The sequence below is a fragment of the Opisthorchis viverrini genome, assembly GCF_000715545.1.
Source record: "Opisthorchis viverrini unplaced genomic scaffold opera_v5_79, whole genome shotgun sequence".
Taxonomy (NCBI): domain Eukaryota; kingdom Metazoa; phylum Platyhelminthes; class Trematoda; order Opisthorchiida; family Opisthorchiidae; genus Opisthorchis; species Opisthorchis viverrini.
Window position 1 is genome coordinate 1,608,136 of NW_008751737.1, and position 13,755 is coordinate 1,621,890.

The 13,755-nt window shown below is 45.1% G+C and overlaps 1 protein-coding gene across 1 annotated transcript in view; it reads left to right on the plus strand.

Annotated features, from left to right (window-relative positions):
- The window catches only part of T265_04753 (hypothetical protein), a gene marked incomplete at both ends in the record, with an annotated part of 47,652 nt that extends 35,356 nt beyond the window's left edge, over window positions 1-12,296 (plus strand). Inside the window, 6 exons of the mRNA XM_009169566.1 lie at window positions 3,163-3,297; window positions 5,177-5,461; window positions 7,063-7,183; window positions 8,973-9,294; window positions 10,413-11,180; window positions 11,359-12,296. Coding sequence (XP_009167830.1) covers window positions 3,163-3,297; window positions 5,177-5,461; window positions 7,063-7,183; window positions 8,973-9,294; window positions 10,413-11,039 — 1,490 coding nt within the window. The remainder of the gene's footprint in view (window positions 1-3,162; window positions 3,298-5,176; window positions 5,462-7,062; window positions 7,184-8,972; window positions 9,295-10,412; window positions 11,181-11,358) is intronic.
- Window positions 12,297-13,755: the final 1,459 nt, after the last annotated feature.

The window sequence follows — 13,755 nt, forward strand, 5'->3', positions numbered from 1 at the left end:
TTAATGAACTAATAGCGATCACGTGACTGTCTTGCTGGTACATTCTTGTTCAGTGGTGCCACATCTGCCAAATAACACCAAAATGTGAGCGACTTGATAATATTTGGGAGTAGAAAGGTGTCACTACTTTGTTTGTGGATCGTTCCTTACTAGGGAACGAAAGATACAACACCGGAACCCATCGTCCATATTGAAGACTCATTCTATCTTCGATTCAGGGCTGAAATCAACACAACCCAACTCGACCTTACAATCGTCATTCTGTTCATGTGGTGGGAACGTTCTGTGAAAAAAAAACTCAGTGTCTCTTGATAGGAAGATGCGTTCGTTGTGGAATTATTCGTCTCATGGACAAAAACCATAAGCTTTCGTACTCTTGTGGGAATCGGCACATAACGTTGGTTACAATGTTTGTCTGCGGTCACATCTTTAAAGAGGCGCCACAACTTCCCTTTATACGACACTTCTTCCAGGGCTGATGAAAACGCGTTGGTAACCCACTGCCACAATCTTGATTGACTTGGACATACACTCTAGCAATTGTTCCTGGAAAAGATGTGAATGCTATGCCCGCTAAATGCTGAGATACAGAGGTACATATTGAAAGGTCCCAGTTGTAAAAAACTACTTGATTTGTACTGGTTCACCTGCGTGTGTGCTCAGTCAGTCCGCACAACTCATTGTGGGTTCCATCAATGTTACCCCTAGCTATATCCTCCTTCTTCGCAATGTCGCACAAACATGAACCAAGGAAATTCTGTTCCATCTGAAACGTGTATCGAAAGTTGACCTCTCACAAACATTACCTTAGTGGATGTACTGTTTTGTAAGCTTCCATTTGTATTTTGCCTAGATTAGATAATCGTTCAGCTGTAACACCCTTTCGGTGCCCAACTGCCATGCTACCCGAAGGAAGCACGAGGGCTGGGATACCGCCTGGTTGCCCAAGCCTAGACGGGAGATGTCGAGAGGTAGAGGTCGGATTCGAACCACGGACCTTCCGGTTAGTAAATCCGCGCACTAACCGCTGAGCCATCTCGTCTAGATTGGTGTGACATCGCTGTGATCCTATGGTACAGGAAGTCATTATCAGCTAGTTCTCAAGTAGAGACCATGTTCGCCAACTGATCATTCTGATTACAATGCCTATTGTCTATGGCCTTATATCTCTTTATCTCTAGGTGTTCTAGATGTATTTTTTGAAACTTCCGATTAAGGTTGCGCTTCTCATGCCCTATAGTGTGGTTCGGAACGCTACAGAAATTCTATTTAGCTGCAACCTCAACCTGTTTGCTCGAATGCTTTTAGCATTTGGGTCATGCTCAGCTGCCGCAATGGTTTATCGATTTCTCCTGCTCACAACAACTTAGGCATGTCAAGGTGCTGTTTCGGTCTGCATTGTGTGTACTCATTCATGTTTCTGCAGGTTCCGGTGATTTTAGTAAACGTCATCAGAGGGCACCATCGTTAGCATTCAAGGAGATCTTGTCTTCAATATTAATCGTGTCTGTTTTCATTAATTTTTTGTATCATGTCGCTCCAGAACGATACTCACGTGACTGCTGCATAATTGTCCTGGCACATTCACTAACGCGCGATCACTGTCGTTCAGTTGTTTCCTGATACCCCTTGATAATTCGTGGGAGCGATTGTGTTCTCGATGGACTATTTAGAGTTGTTTCTACCGTTTACTCACATCGAACTCCACAGGAAACGTCTTCGGAAGGTGCCAAAAATGTATCGTACCCGGGTATTTTCTGAACACCTTTGAGGTGTGTGGGGCTCATCCTGAGCAGAGACGCGCATTATTCCTTGTCATTCAGCTCTTTGTGCTCATGTCCTTTTTGATGCCACAGCCAAATATGGATGAGATCTACGAAGAGAACCACAAACGAACGATTGGGAGGTTGATCCCAGCTTCACCACGGATATTCCGTATAGCATTAGTGATCTGTTTTTAAGATGGTTCTGTTACGTATTCTACGGTATATTGTCGTCTGTCGCCAGTCCAGATCAATCAAAAATATCATTCTGACGTACCGTAAAATTGCTTCAGCGATGCTCATGATAGCATTCCTTCAACGTGACAACCGCCAGTAAATATTGATAAGCGGCATAGCTTATTGACGTCGTGGCGTTTCATCTGGGGGATAAGTCAGCAATTCAGGGAATTCAAATACGCCTTCCATTCGCTTGTGAAAGGTTTTTCTACCGAGCAGAAATTGGATTTCAGGCAAGTCCAATGCCGTCAGAATGGTCCTCCGAACGAGGTGTTTGGTCGTAGGGAGGAGTACTATGATGATGGCTGTATGCTTGTTGTAGGTTCTAAGCGGCTCTGTTGACTGACCGGAAGTCTGCGAGAAGACCGTGTTTATAACCGCGTGCGATAGCGTAAGCCATAGAAGTAGGTAACAAGGTAAACCAGCAGCGCATCGCCTAAGAGGTCACCCCTTGAAACCGCCTATGTAGATTTCCAACGTCGGTTGATAGTCTCGCGGAATTAACGTGTATGTGTACGGCACAGGACACGGGTTTCTATTTCCCTGCACTCAACTCGTAAGTCGACCGCGTCTATGCGAGAACCACAGTTGTTTGCCTGCACAACTTGTTCGATTTTGGAGCGTTTTTCAGTATGTTCTCGCCGCACCTGCTACTCAACCTTCTTCCGCACATGTTAGCGATGTCTGGGCCAGAAAATAGGATGGGAAACTATGAAATCATAACTACATCTTTCTGGGTGGAAGCTGAGAGACCTCATCTATCACCGCTCCTTTCCACGCTAGTCGTATAGGTCCTGCAGCTATCCTCTGATATTCACGGTGCATTGGTGATTTCACAAGTTTAGTGACGTTCGGCAAACCTAAGTGGGCGTGACTGCGCCAGGCCCGTGGATACCCTTCGTGAACCGTTTTTAATCTCTTATGCGACATCTACTCACTGGTGTTGTGAAATTGAATGGTGTTCACGATCTATATTAATGAAGCATAATCGCCTACCAATGCAGCACTGTCCTTTCAACATGTTTACTCAAACTTCCTCGTTTCGAATGGAATGCGGTACAGTTTGTCCAACTTCTTAATTTACGCAGGACTCAATTCTATGATCGAACGGGTTCCTTCTTCGTAAACAATACTAGAAGTTTCTTTCCTTTATTTTGCACAGTCATCCCACGTAATTGGGGCCTGTACGGACAAGAGACTCCGTTGGCTGAGTTCAATCCACGCAACAGCCCTGGACGGGACACAAACCAACCGGGCGAACTCCCTCGACAATCGGACGTTGATGTTCGTTATCATGGTAAGTATTCGTGGTATCTATGTGCAGCTACTCAACTGCTTTACGCATCACAAAGTGTCATCGGTTCCTGAATTCACGTATGCTTTTCACTCTTGAGGGCTATCCGTGGTAATTGGACCAAACAGGAAAAACACCAATATTTCCGTCTTCTTCCCGGCTGTATCATAGCAAAAATACAATTTTATGGTGCACAATCTCGAGGTTTGGGGAACGGTTCATGTGCATTTCAGATGATTGTTGACGTTTACAATTGACCCCAAGTGTCCCAAGCAGGCTTGAATTGCACATTTTGTTCTGATAGAAGATAGCTCAAAACGACCACGATACTGACCGACTGCTAATCTAAACCTCCATATATTTTCGACAAATCCAAGATGAACTATGATGAGTGAATAGCATCTAACCACATGGGCACTTTTACTATTTTATCGAGGTCGTCGGTCTTCTTGCTACCCGTCGAGTGGCCAAGATATTACTAATCGGAATCTTGAAGCTGGGTAGTCACAACAGAATCTCCATTTAATCCAGTAGAAGTATGGATAGAATTTACAGTACAGGAAATCATATTCCAATTGTGCGGGATTTTTACTCAGTAAGTGCAACGTTGCGTGATGTAGGAATGACATTTTTTCACTTTGCTTGCATGAGTGTCGCTTGATCTACTGTTATCATCGACAGTATAGCGTCGGTTTGTGGTGACCAGTGTGTTGTCTGCGTTTATTTACTACTCCGTAACCTATAAAGTTTAGCGAATTGTCACCTTTGTCTCAACCAGTATGGTGACTATATTTTGTACGGATTGACAATCCATATGTGCGTAAGTGTCTTAGTTTTTGAAATGCGACATTATATGTGATGAAACTGTCTACGGTAGTAGCACTATCAACTAACCACAACCTATATGTCTCAAAACTAAACACCATTTCTTCCACAGTCCTAGGAACCAAAAGCGTGGATTCCCATTCCGTGTTAGCCATATTGTACAAGTTCCCTTCGTACCGGACTAATAGAACAAGCTCGGAAAGTAGTGTCTTTGTGCCAAATTCCTCAAGACGAACCCCATGTGGCGGGTAGAAAAACCATTGTCCCAGACAGCTGGGTACTTACATGTGCTGGAATTGGGAGTGGGCTTGTTGGTGCAGCTTGTTCCGCAAGGTTTAGGACCATACATCTCGATCAGTGCAGTGCTGAATTCTACTCGGCCTAATGCACACTTTTTGCAGACAGCTGGATTGACGAATACATGCTACCATTCTGTGTAACAAACCGTATATATAGTCTTAGTGACTAACTTGGCTATTCTTACTCATACATGAGCGTAGTTTTCGAATTTTTGAAGTTATAGTGGGGCCACAATAATCAGTGAGCAAGCGTTGGTTTTAAATGTCATGCATCAGACTTCCGTCTCATTTTTTGCGTCTTCGTAGGTAAGTCGGGGGAACTAAAGACGGTTTGTCCTCCTTTGCGGACATCATATCCGAAAAATAAACCCGCTCTTCTATAGAACACAAAATTTGGTGCCAGAGCAGTTGGGACTTTACGCGAATCAAGCTGAGGCACTGAACTAAAAATTTCACACAAGGTGCTGTTTTATCCGCAGATACCTATAACTAACCAAATAACATGATTCTCGTCTTATAGACTGATATTGTGAAGCCCGAAAACCATAAAGTATATTTCCAGCTCGTCGGGCAATGATTGAAGATCAGGCCATCCAGTGGGTGCCACTATAGAGTAGTCTGTGCTGAAATCGGCCTCTTTTTAGAAGTGAGGTTCTCTTTTGAGGGCCATTGTTCCCGTAATTTTCAGCTGCTAATTGTTGTTCGACTCTTTCTTTGTATGACTCACGGGTTTCACTCTCCCCCTTGACCTTTTCCAGCCATGGTCAATGATGTCATCAAAGCTGTTCAGGAAACAGTTGCCTATTATTCCACTGCCACCACTAGTAACCCTGATCCAGCCGGTAATGGCTGCACCACTGCTGATCCTCTTCCATACTCGGCGATTGCCGCTCTCGGTAGTGCTGGCCGCCAACCGCTTTTGGCTGTTGTCGGCCCCCTCACAGTACTGCTATCGGATGGACTGCTTCCACCTACCAAACCGATATTTATCACCAAACCACGTACCCGTCTATGGCAAATGGTGGAAGAAAGCTGCCGACCAGGTAAGTTCTCCAGCCACACTCAATTTGTTGTCCCTCTCTAAAACCTGCTGTTTTGTTGTGCAAAGCGATGACCAATTGTCATTTTTCTACGCTCGATTGACCAACTGATCCGGTGTACATCTTGGCAGACAGACGGGCGGTGGTGGGTAGAGTGATTCATCGCGAATTTCGCGTCCCACCTAATTGATTCGATTTCCTGTTTCGTTGTACTTATTTGCTTACTGACTTTGTATTGGTGTTGTTGGTGCGTCGCCCGCTTTGCTTGTTTGTGTGTGTTGGACAGGCACTTTTAAAGGTACCTCAGTGTACGGTTCTGTTACCTTTGTGTTCCTACCGACAGACGCGCGGCAGTCATACACGCTTGTGATTGTCGTTTGTTCCAACGCATGTGGTAGTTCCCTGACCACCACCACCACCACTACTGTCCTAGCGGTCATCGCCGCTACGCGACTGGACCTGATAGGTCAAGCTGCTGGAAGCACCGCGGCTGACCACCACCACCACCACCACTACTGTCCTAGCCGTCATCGCCGCTAGGCGACTGGAGCTGATAGGTCAAGCTGCTGGAAGCACCGCGCCACATTGACTGAACTTTCCTTATGTCGTGTTTCTCACTGATCTCACTCATAATTCATCTTGCCGCTCATGGTTAGACCATCATAGTGATTTGGTGAACTACAGCAATTGATTGAAAACTACAGCGGTCGTTTTGCATCCTGCTATCTCACTGAAGATAGATGTTTTAACTGAATAGTCTTCAGTCTTCTGTTGCTGACTCAGCTGGTATGCATCTGAATCGCTCTCCCTGTTGCTTGTCTGATTACCTTTTATCCTACCGTATATATCCCGTAGTTTAGAACGGAGGCGCAATAACTGACGTTTGCTTCGGCAGGGTGTCAGGTAACCCGTTAGGGAAGGAGCAGTGCAGCTGACAGGAGGGTTCGTGGTTCGAACTCATTTCCAACTTTTTGCTTACTCGTTTACGAAATTGGCCGCACGGTGGCAACCTACTCCGCCTCCTTTAGGCTGCCTGGCAAACACTCACGGAAATAGTGTCAAAGCCGGATAGTTTGATTTTGACCGATCTGGCGATAGAAAAAGCTGGATGGTTGGCCGTAAAATGTGTTCAGATGGACATTCCATATTATTTTAAGCGTTGGTAAAGCGTGGACAGACATGAGGTCAATTTGACGATCGACGAACCCGATGCCTTATTAGTTGACGATTGCTAATGTATCTTGGACTGTTGGAGGTCATGCCCACGGTACCGTCGTCAGGCAAAAGACCAATACCGACTGTAACCAAAATTTTTCGAAAACGATGACTACTCAGTCGGTTCCAAGTGTTTCTCACCTGACTGAACTCCATTGGTAATCTTAATTGCTACCCTTGGTTCCGTGTTCCACTCACTTTGGCCCAAGAAGAATGTTCCTTTCGGTTTCCTTGATTAATCTGTAAGCTGTGTCCGAATAAGACGCCTTCGTTGTGCATCCTTGATTTGTAACTGTTCACCTGTTTTCCGGTGGATATAGTCCAAATCCACCTTGAACAGCCTTTCTTCACGGTCTCACTCAATCTCCTTCTTTATTCTCCACACCTAGGTCCCCTTCTCTCCGGCGTAGCTTACCGCGTGCTAAGTGATGCAGTCTCGCAAGTTAAGGCACTTACGAGCATCACACTGGAAAAGGTCAAATTCAAAGCGTTTATCTGTGCTTGCTTAAAGTAAGTAAGACTGGACGATTTCCACGCATTTGCCACCCAATCTCTATCCTAGAGTACTGTATTTGCCCCGTTGCTTGCTGTCTGCAGTTGAGTCTTAGTTTTGTTTTCGGAAATGTAAGCAATCCAAGTTGGCCGAACAATCCCATATCATTATCAAGAACCTAAAAATGACGAAACGGATGTTTCCGGGATCTCAACATCAGGTAATACATATCCAATGGTAAAGCAAAAGTCATGGTCGAAAAGGATAGCTGGTGTCGGGTACGTGAATGGAAACGGGGGGGGGGGGGCATGCATGGGGAACTATTTGCGAGCAATATCGTTTCATTCAACCGGACAGTCTTCTGAAGCCATTTAGTGTGATTAGGTCTGGAACTTTGAGAAGCAAGCTGAGTGTCAGCATGAACTTGATTGAGTTTGTGAAAGAGGATAGCACTTTCGAAATGACTTGATATGAGCATTAAAATGTCGTCCACAGATTGTCGTCCCACAATGCCCTAATGCAGTTGATCGCTTTAAAGGATCCTAGTAACGGACCAAGCGGAGGACCCATGGTAACTTTGTCGATATTAGTCCTTATACGATCCTAGAAATACGTATACACATTGGTGTTCATGAAGGAAGATTGACTGATATAATCTGGTACGTACTTGTCGTGCAACTCGAAGCGATTACGGGAGCTGAAATATTACCAGATTATTGAAACCTGTACAGAAGCAATCGAGAAGGCGATGTTAGGTTCGAACCACGGAAATTCCATTTCGCTCCTTAATCACCGAGTCACATCGATTTTGAGAACGGATTGTCGTAGGCTTGAACTGGGAGGGACAGTTTTATTCTTCATCTAGCTGCATTCACAAAATGACAAACAACAATTAGTTTCAGACGTAACATACTACTCATAATGTTGATTAAAACCCCATGACAGCCCGGTTTGGGCTCATCAGGTAGGCGCAGTCTCCTAGTTCCCGTCAACCGAATGCTCTACTTGAACGAGAGATTCAAGTGAATTAAGCTGAGTCTCTTGTTACAACCAAATTTTTGTGCAAGTGAGTGTTTGTCGAAATCATCAGTTTCCTTCTCCTCCTCAAATGCCTGTGACAAACATATGGATGGTGACTCAAATTCCGCTCATTTTGACCTCTCATAGGGACTGTCCATCTTCCAGAGATATGTTTCCCAGGGAGATTCATTCAGCAGCAAAATCAGAATGCGAACCTTCATTAAGCATGTCGATTTTAAGAAGTGTTTGCTTTGGTATCGAAGACCAACTCGCAGAAATGGCTGGTATATATAACTACTTCTTCACGCAAAAGAACCACTTTCCTGAAAAGCCCATGGTGGCGTTTTCCATCAGCATCGGCTCACGGCACGACCTCCCCTGAAGACACCCTTTCTCTAGGGGAGTACAAAATATCAGTTTTCGTGCACTGGTGAAGGAATTTCTCATGATAAATGATGAGCTGTCACTGCCTAGCTTAGAGGTAATTCGTCCTTGCGCGCTAGAAGGGCTTTGAAAACGGTTGTATGGAAAACAAGGATTTCACATGGTTTTGTGAAGTGCTCTTCCATTGGATGTTCATTGGTCAGTTTGCTGAAGTCTGTTATGTGTGCCTCTTGCCCAAGTATGTAGTGCGCTTTCTCTTCCCCCCGCCACTCCTCCGCTTGTTGAGTTTTCTAGAATTTATCAACATTCATCCTTGAAGTTGTACAACCTTTTTGTCTACAAGGCTTTGCTGAGCTTATTAGCTAGCCTTCAACTCCAAATTTTCTGCCTCGGTTATAATAGCGCCAAAGCTCTTCCAATGTGGCTTAATGCGGTCGTTGCGAACGAATCCTTGCTAAGTCGATTCTACTGCGAGGATGCATTTGTTCGCCAGTGTCGGGCAACTCAGCGTGGGCTACATGCCGACCTACTAACTCATCTCGAGCAGCTTCTAGCCTATCCGTTCAATTTGGACTTGGCAGTGGAAGTACGCAAACCGCTCTTCACAGACCCATCGACCGGTGCTAATCGAAACTTGGGTTCCCAATCAACTGGTGCTGCTACTGCTACGACAAGCAGTCCTTTGGTGTTGAATTCAACTCAGCAACCGGGGCTTCCACCCAAGGTATGTTTTTATGGGTTGCCTATCACGGTTCTCCAACTTCATTACTGTTCCCGGGCTTCCTAGAGCCAATTAACTTTGAAGCGCATGCGGTGATGAGAAACGTGAACTTCACAACCGATTTTTATACAAAACACTATATTTTCTACAAAAGAATTCTAAAGTCTTTGGAACGTTTCGATGAGCACCGACTTTTCTCGATATTCTGATCAATCTGAACGTGCCTTCCATTTCGTAGACATCCGTTCAACGGATCCGGTGTTCGGTTAATCTGAACACCCCTTTTCCGGACACTTTTGTACTAGCAGGGTGCTAGTGAACATCGCATCTCCATATTACAGTCGATTTTATATTGCTTAGTTGGGGCCTGTAAGTATGACCAGATGGGACAATTGATTGTTGCAACTTACTCCTACACTGTAGACAAACATCGGGTTCAAGTTTCGGGCCCATTCTACCTCCACTTGGGCTCTCCTCTCTTTCGTGAATCTTTTTGTTCAGACCATTACCTAAAGCTGTATCTTGCGAATCGTTGGATTTAAACTTATCTGCATTAAATCAGAACCCTCGTCTTCCACACTCGTTACCCTGCCAAAGTGCCAACTGTGAATCTGTTTATCTTTCCCCTCCTACATGGATAATGTAAACTATCAGCTATTGTTAGACGCACAAAGCTGGCACGAGTCAGTCCGACGTTTATCTCGGTTACCAGTTGTCCGGTTCTCTTTGTGTTTTGCACAGTTCATTCACTCATGTAGAATAACTAATCGCAAAGTACAGAGATTTGGGGTTGACTATTCACCGTATTTAGGTCCCGGTGCGTTTCTAAGTTTCCAACCGATAAGACATTTTTGTGGACTGTACAGGTTGCCTGTCCTTATATTTGCATGCTGCTCCCAGTAGTTTGTTGTAACCTCACTGGACCGTTTGACTATCGTGGTATCTCTCGGAGCATCATGGCTCAATGGCACGACTAGGACGCTTGATATAGCTTGTGGTCTCATGTCCAGGTTTGAAACTGTCGTCGCATCCGAATTGAGGTTACTCATTACACCGTATCAAGGCTGTGTGATTGAATCCTTTCTATTTAGCCGTAATCTCTCGTTTATTATTCTCTTCAGGTTGCTGCACGAGCGAATATTCCTCCCGCAGTTGTCGTGACTCGAAAGGCTACCCCGACGGCGCCTTCTGTGCCCGCTCGGAACAGACTGTCGCCACCGTTACCCTCTGGAGGTACAACCGCTACGGTTCATCATTACCCGCAGCATCATCTTCCTGGACAACGTCCCATTCCACTTAAGAATACTACAAGTCGTTCCTCGCGCCAGACTGGCGACGAATCTGGTGTTAGCACCAGTGCCTCTTCGGAACCTCGTACCACAGATCCAACGAAATCTACCGGAAAACGCCCAACCCAAACATCACAAGCACCACAGTCAGCATCAGCAACCGCGTCCCAAGTAAGGGGTCGTCTGAAAACGGCTCTGTCAAATTTCCGGCGCAGTGCCCCACTCAGTGAATCCATCTCGAAAAAGGCGACAACCACTGAACCTGGTGCTCCCACTAACTCGATGACCGCGACACCCAGTCGGCCAACAACCACCACAGGAATTCCAACGTCCGATTCTATTTCCAAACCACCATCCAGGTTCGATAACAATTCCCGTCCACGACCCCCGTTGCCAGACACAAAACCCAATATTGCCTCCAAGTTACGGCAGCCCTCTAACATCAGTGGACCTCGTTAGACCGGCTGTATTCGTAGATGCTTAGAATCCTTCAATATCTTCGACGTTCTTCGCTTCATTCAACTGCATGACATTTTGACGCATTTACAACTCACTCCCATCACCTCACCTGCCTAAACACCTACCCAATCCATCCGTCAGGTGGATGCTGAATTCATTCATCAGTGGACCTCGTTAGACCGGCTGTATTCGTATCGTAGATGCATCCTTCAATATCTTCGACGTTCTTCGCTTCATTCAACTGCATGACATTTTGACGCATTTACAACTCACTCCCATCACCTCACCTGCCTAAACACCTACCCACTCAATCCGCCAGGTGGATGCTGAATTCATTCTTTTAGTTCACTCTTTTATGAATTGGAGAAGTTGGCCTGAGCTTATTTCGTTATGGCGGGATTGTGTGACACGTAATTTTAGGTCTTGCAATTCCTCTATCTCAAATTGGGGGTCGATCTTTCTTAGATCCCCAATCCATTGGGATCCAACCCTCGGTTACCCCCTACACGCAATCACCATGTTTTATGAGGGTGAGGAACACCTGTCTTTCAATGCTTTGCCACATTCTCCCCATGTTTCTCATCACTCGAGGTTTTGGACATCGATAAATGAACCATTTTCTCATTAAATGTCCCATTCTTCACTCTCCCGCTCCCTACCATTATGGCGCCTTTGCCTCTCTGATTTCTGTCTACACCTAATTTTTCTCCACGTGTTCTTGTTGTTTTTTCCTACCGAGTCTTATCAGCCACTTTTCCTGACCTCGCCACCCCCATACTAGCCCAGCAACGTGGGGGAAATGTGATCTGGTTATGTTACTCATTTTCGATACCTGTGAAGTACCTCATCGTGTGTCATTCGACAGGATGAATGTCTGTCGTCGTGTTGTACACATTATTTTGGTTTTCGCTCCTCCATTTTTTTGTTTTCATTTCTTTCTCCTCCGATAACTTGTTGATCATATACCATTACAATAATCTATCATCACGCTTTTTCCCCAGCAACAAACTGTTTGTTGTGGCTGCGTTTGGACGCCGCCCAACTCGCCCCCTTCATCCTTTCACTTGCCGGGAATAACATCCCGCATCAAACTCCCTATGCCCATTCTGTCTCTCTCTGCTCATGTTCTTTTGCCGGACGGTTTGACCAAAATAACAAATTTTGCACAGTAAATGTCACTTTTCTCTAACCGCTTCCTTCGTTGTTCGATGCTTCTGCTTCATGCTTTGCCTTAGTCTCATGAATGCGCTGCTAAAGTAGCTGCTATTTGCTTTTCATAATAGCTTTTCTCGGTTGACGCTACTGGCCTGCCGTTGTGGGCTTCTCATATATTGTAAAACCTCGAAAGTCATCCCCAAATGCGTGTGTGCCTGAATGCAAGGGTCAGGTTCCCCAAATTCATGCTACATAATCTACAGGGGCATAAATACAGTGGAATAAAGACTCTCGACTTAGTGCGATCACTGGTTGTGAAGGGGTTCATGTGCCACGTTCACTATTTTCCGAAAAATCAGGCGGGTCGAATACTCTAGTACATGCGAAATTGGCTTACATGAGGATTTGAGGTTGTGGTTAGCTTTTCTGAGAACTCGGACATTCACTTAACACTATGTCTGATGCTGCCTTCTAACCACTTGCTGAGGGGGAACTAAACCAATACGACACAAGGCTTAATGTAGCTACCTGCGTAGGCGATTGTGTTAAGCATCTTCTTTGATCCTCTGTACGGTTTTACAGACTCGGTTGTCTAGAAACCCCGGCTTACTCTGCTGTTGAGCCAAATGAAATAATGTTGAGTTTACTTGATAAAGGTATGTAATAAATGGTCGGTAGACAGTCATGCAGGTTTAATTCGACGGGTGATCATGAAGTATAATCGGAGAGCTGAAGACTTTGGAAAGGCACTTTTGAGGAGCTATATATCTAATACGAATTTCAATGATCCATTGACTCATTTAGGCAACGCGATGAGTACATTCGAGCATGCCTTGCACGATGGAATGGGACACAGTACCAACCAAAAAATAAGACATGCTTTGTTATGCCATATGAACCGTAATTTAGAAGTGCACATTAGCTGGTATGACAGGTTCACAAGAGTTTTTCAATGAAGCGATCAGGTGTGGTGCACGACCAGACATTGGTCGTTCAAGGGTGCAATCCATCCTTATGTGCATGCACTTAATTGAACTTGCCAGGAAAAGTGTGGAGACCAAAGTGTTGCATCTCAAGCATCTCATGAGTGGGAGTGCTTTCCCGGTATCTTAGTTCTTTTTATATGGGTATCATATTTTGCCGTTGAGGTAGGCCACGACAGGTATTGCGGACTCTGTACTTGATATTAGGGTTTGCTCTAAACGTGGTTACATTCACATACTCACTGCGGTTAACTCATCATTTGGTATATTATCGAGCGTCTGTTGGCAAGCGCTGGTAAGGAATGAAGCGCGTATCAAATGATGCTTTGCCGACAACGTCATATCGTTGATCAAAAAAGAGTCCGGGAAGATTCCAGCTTGTCCGTTGGTAGTCTGGTGTTGGACATGCACTCGAGTCTACTTGAGAGCTAACGACACCCGTTCTCACTCTTTGCATGCTGAACTCACACATCAACCTTAATCCTGACCCGTTAATAACCGTGCAAATAAAACGTTAACGTTGGTGAGCGGATAACGTTATCGAGTTAACGGATGTTGAACTGCAGGTATTTTTAATT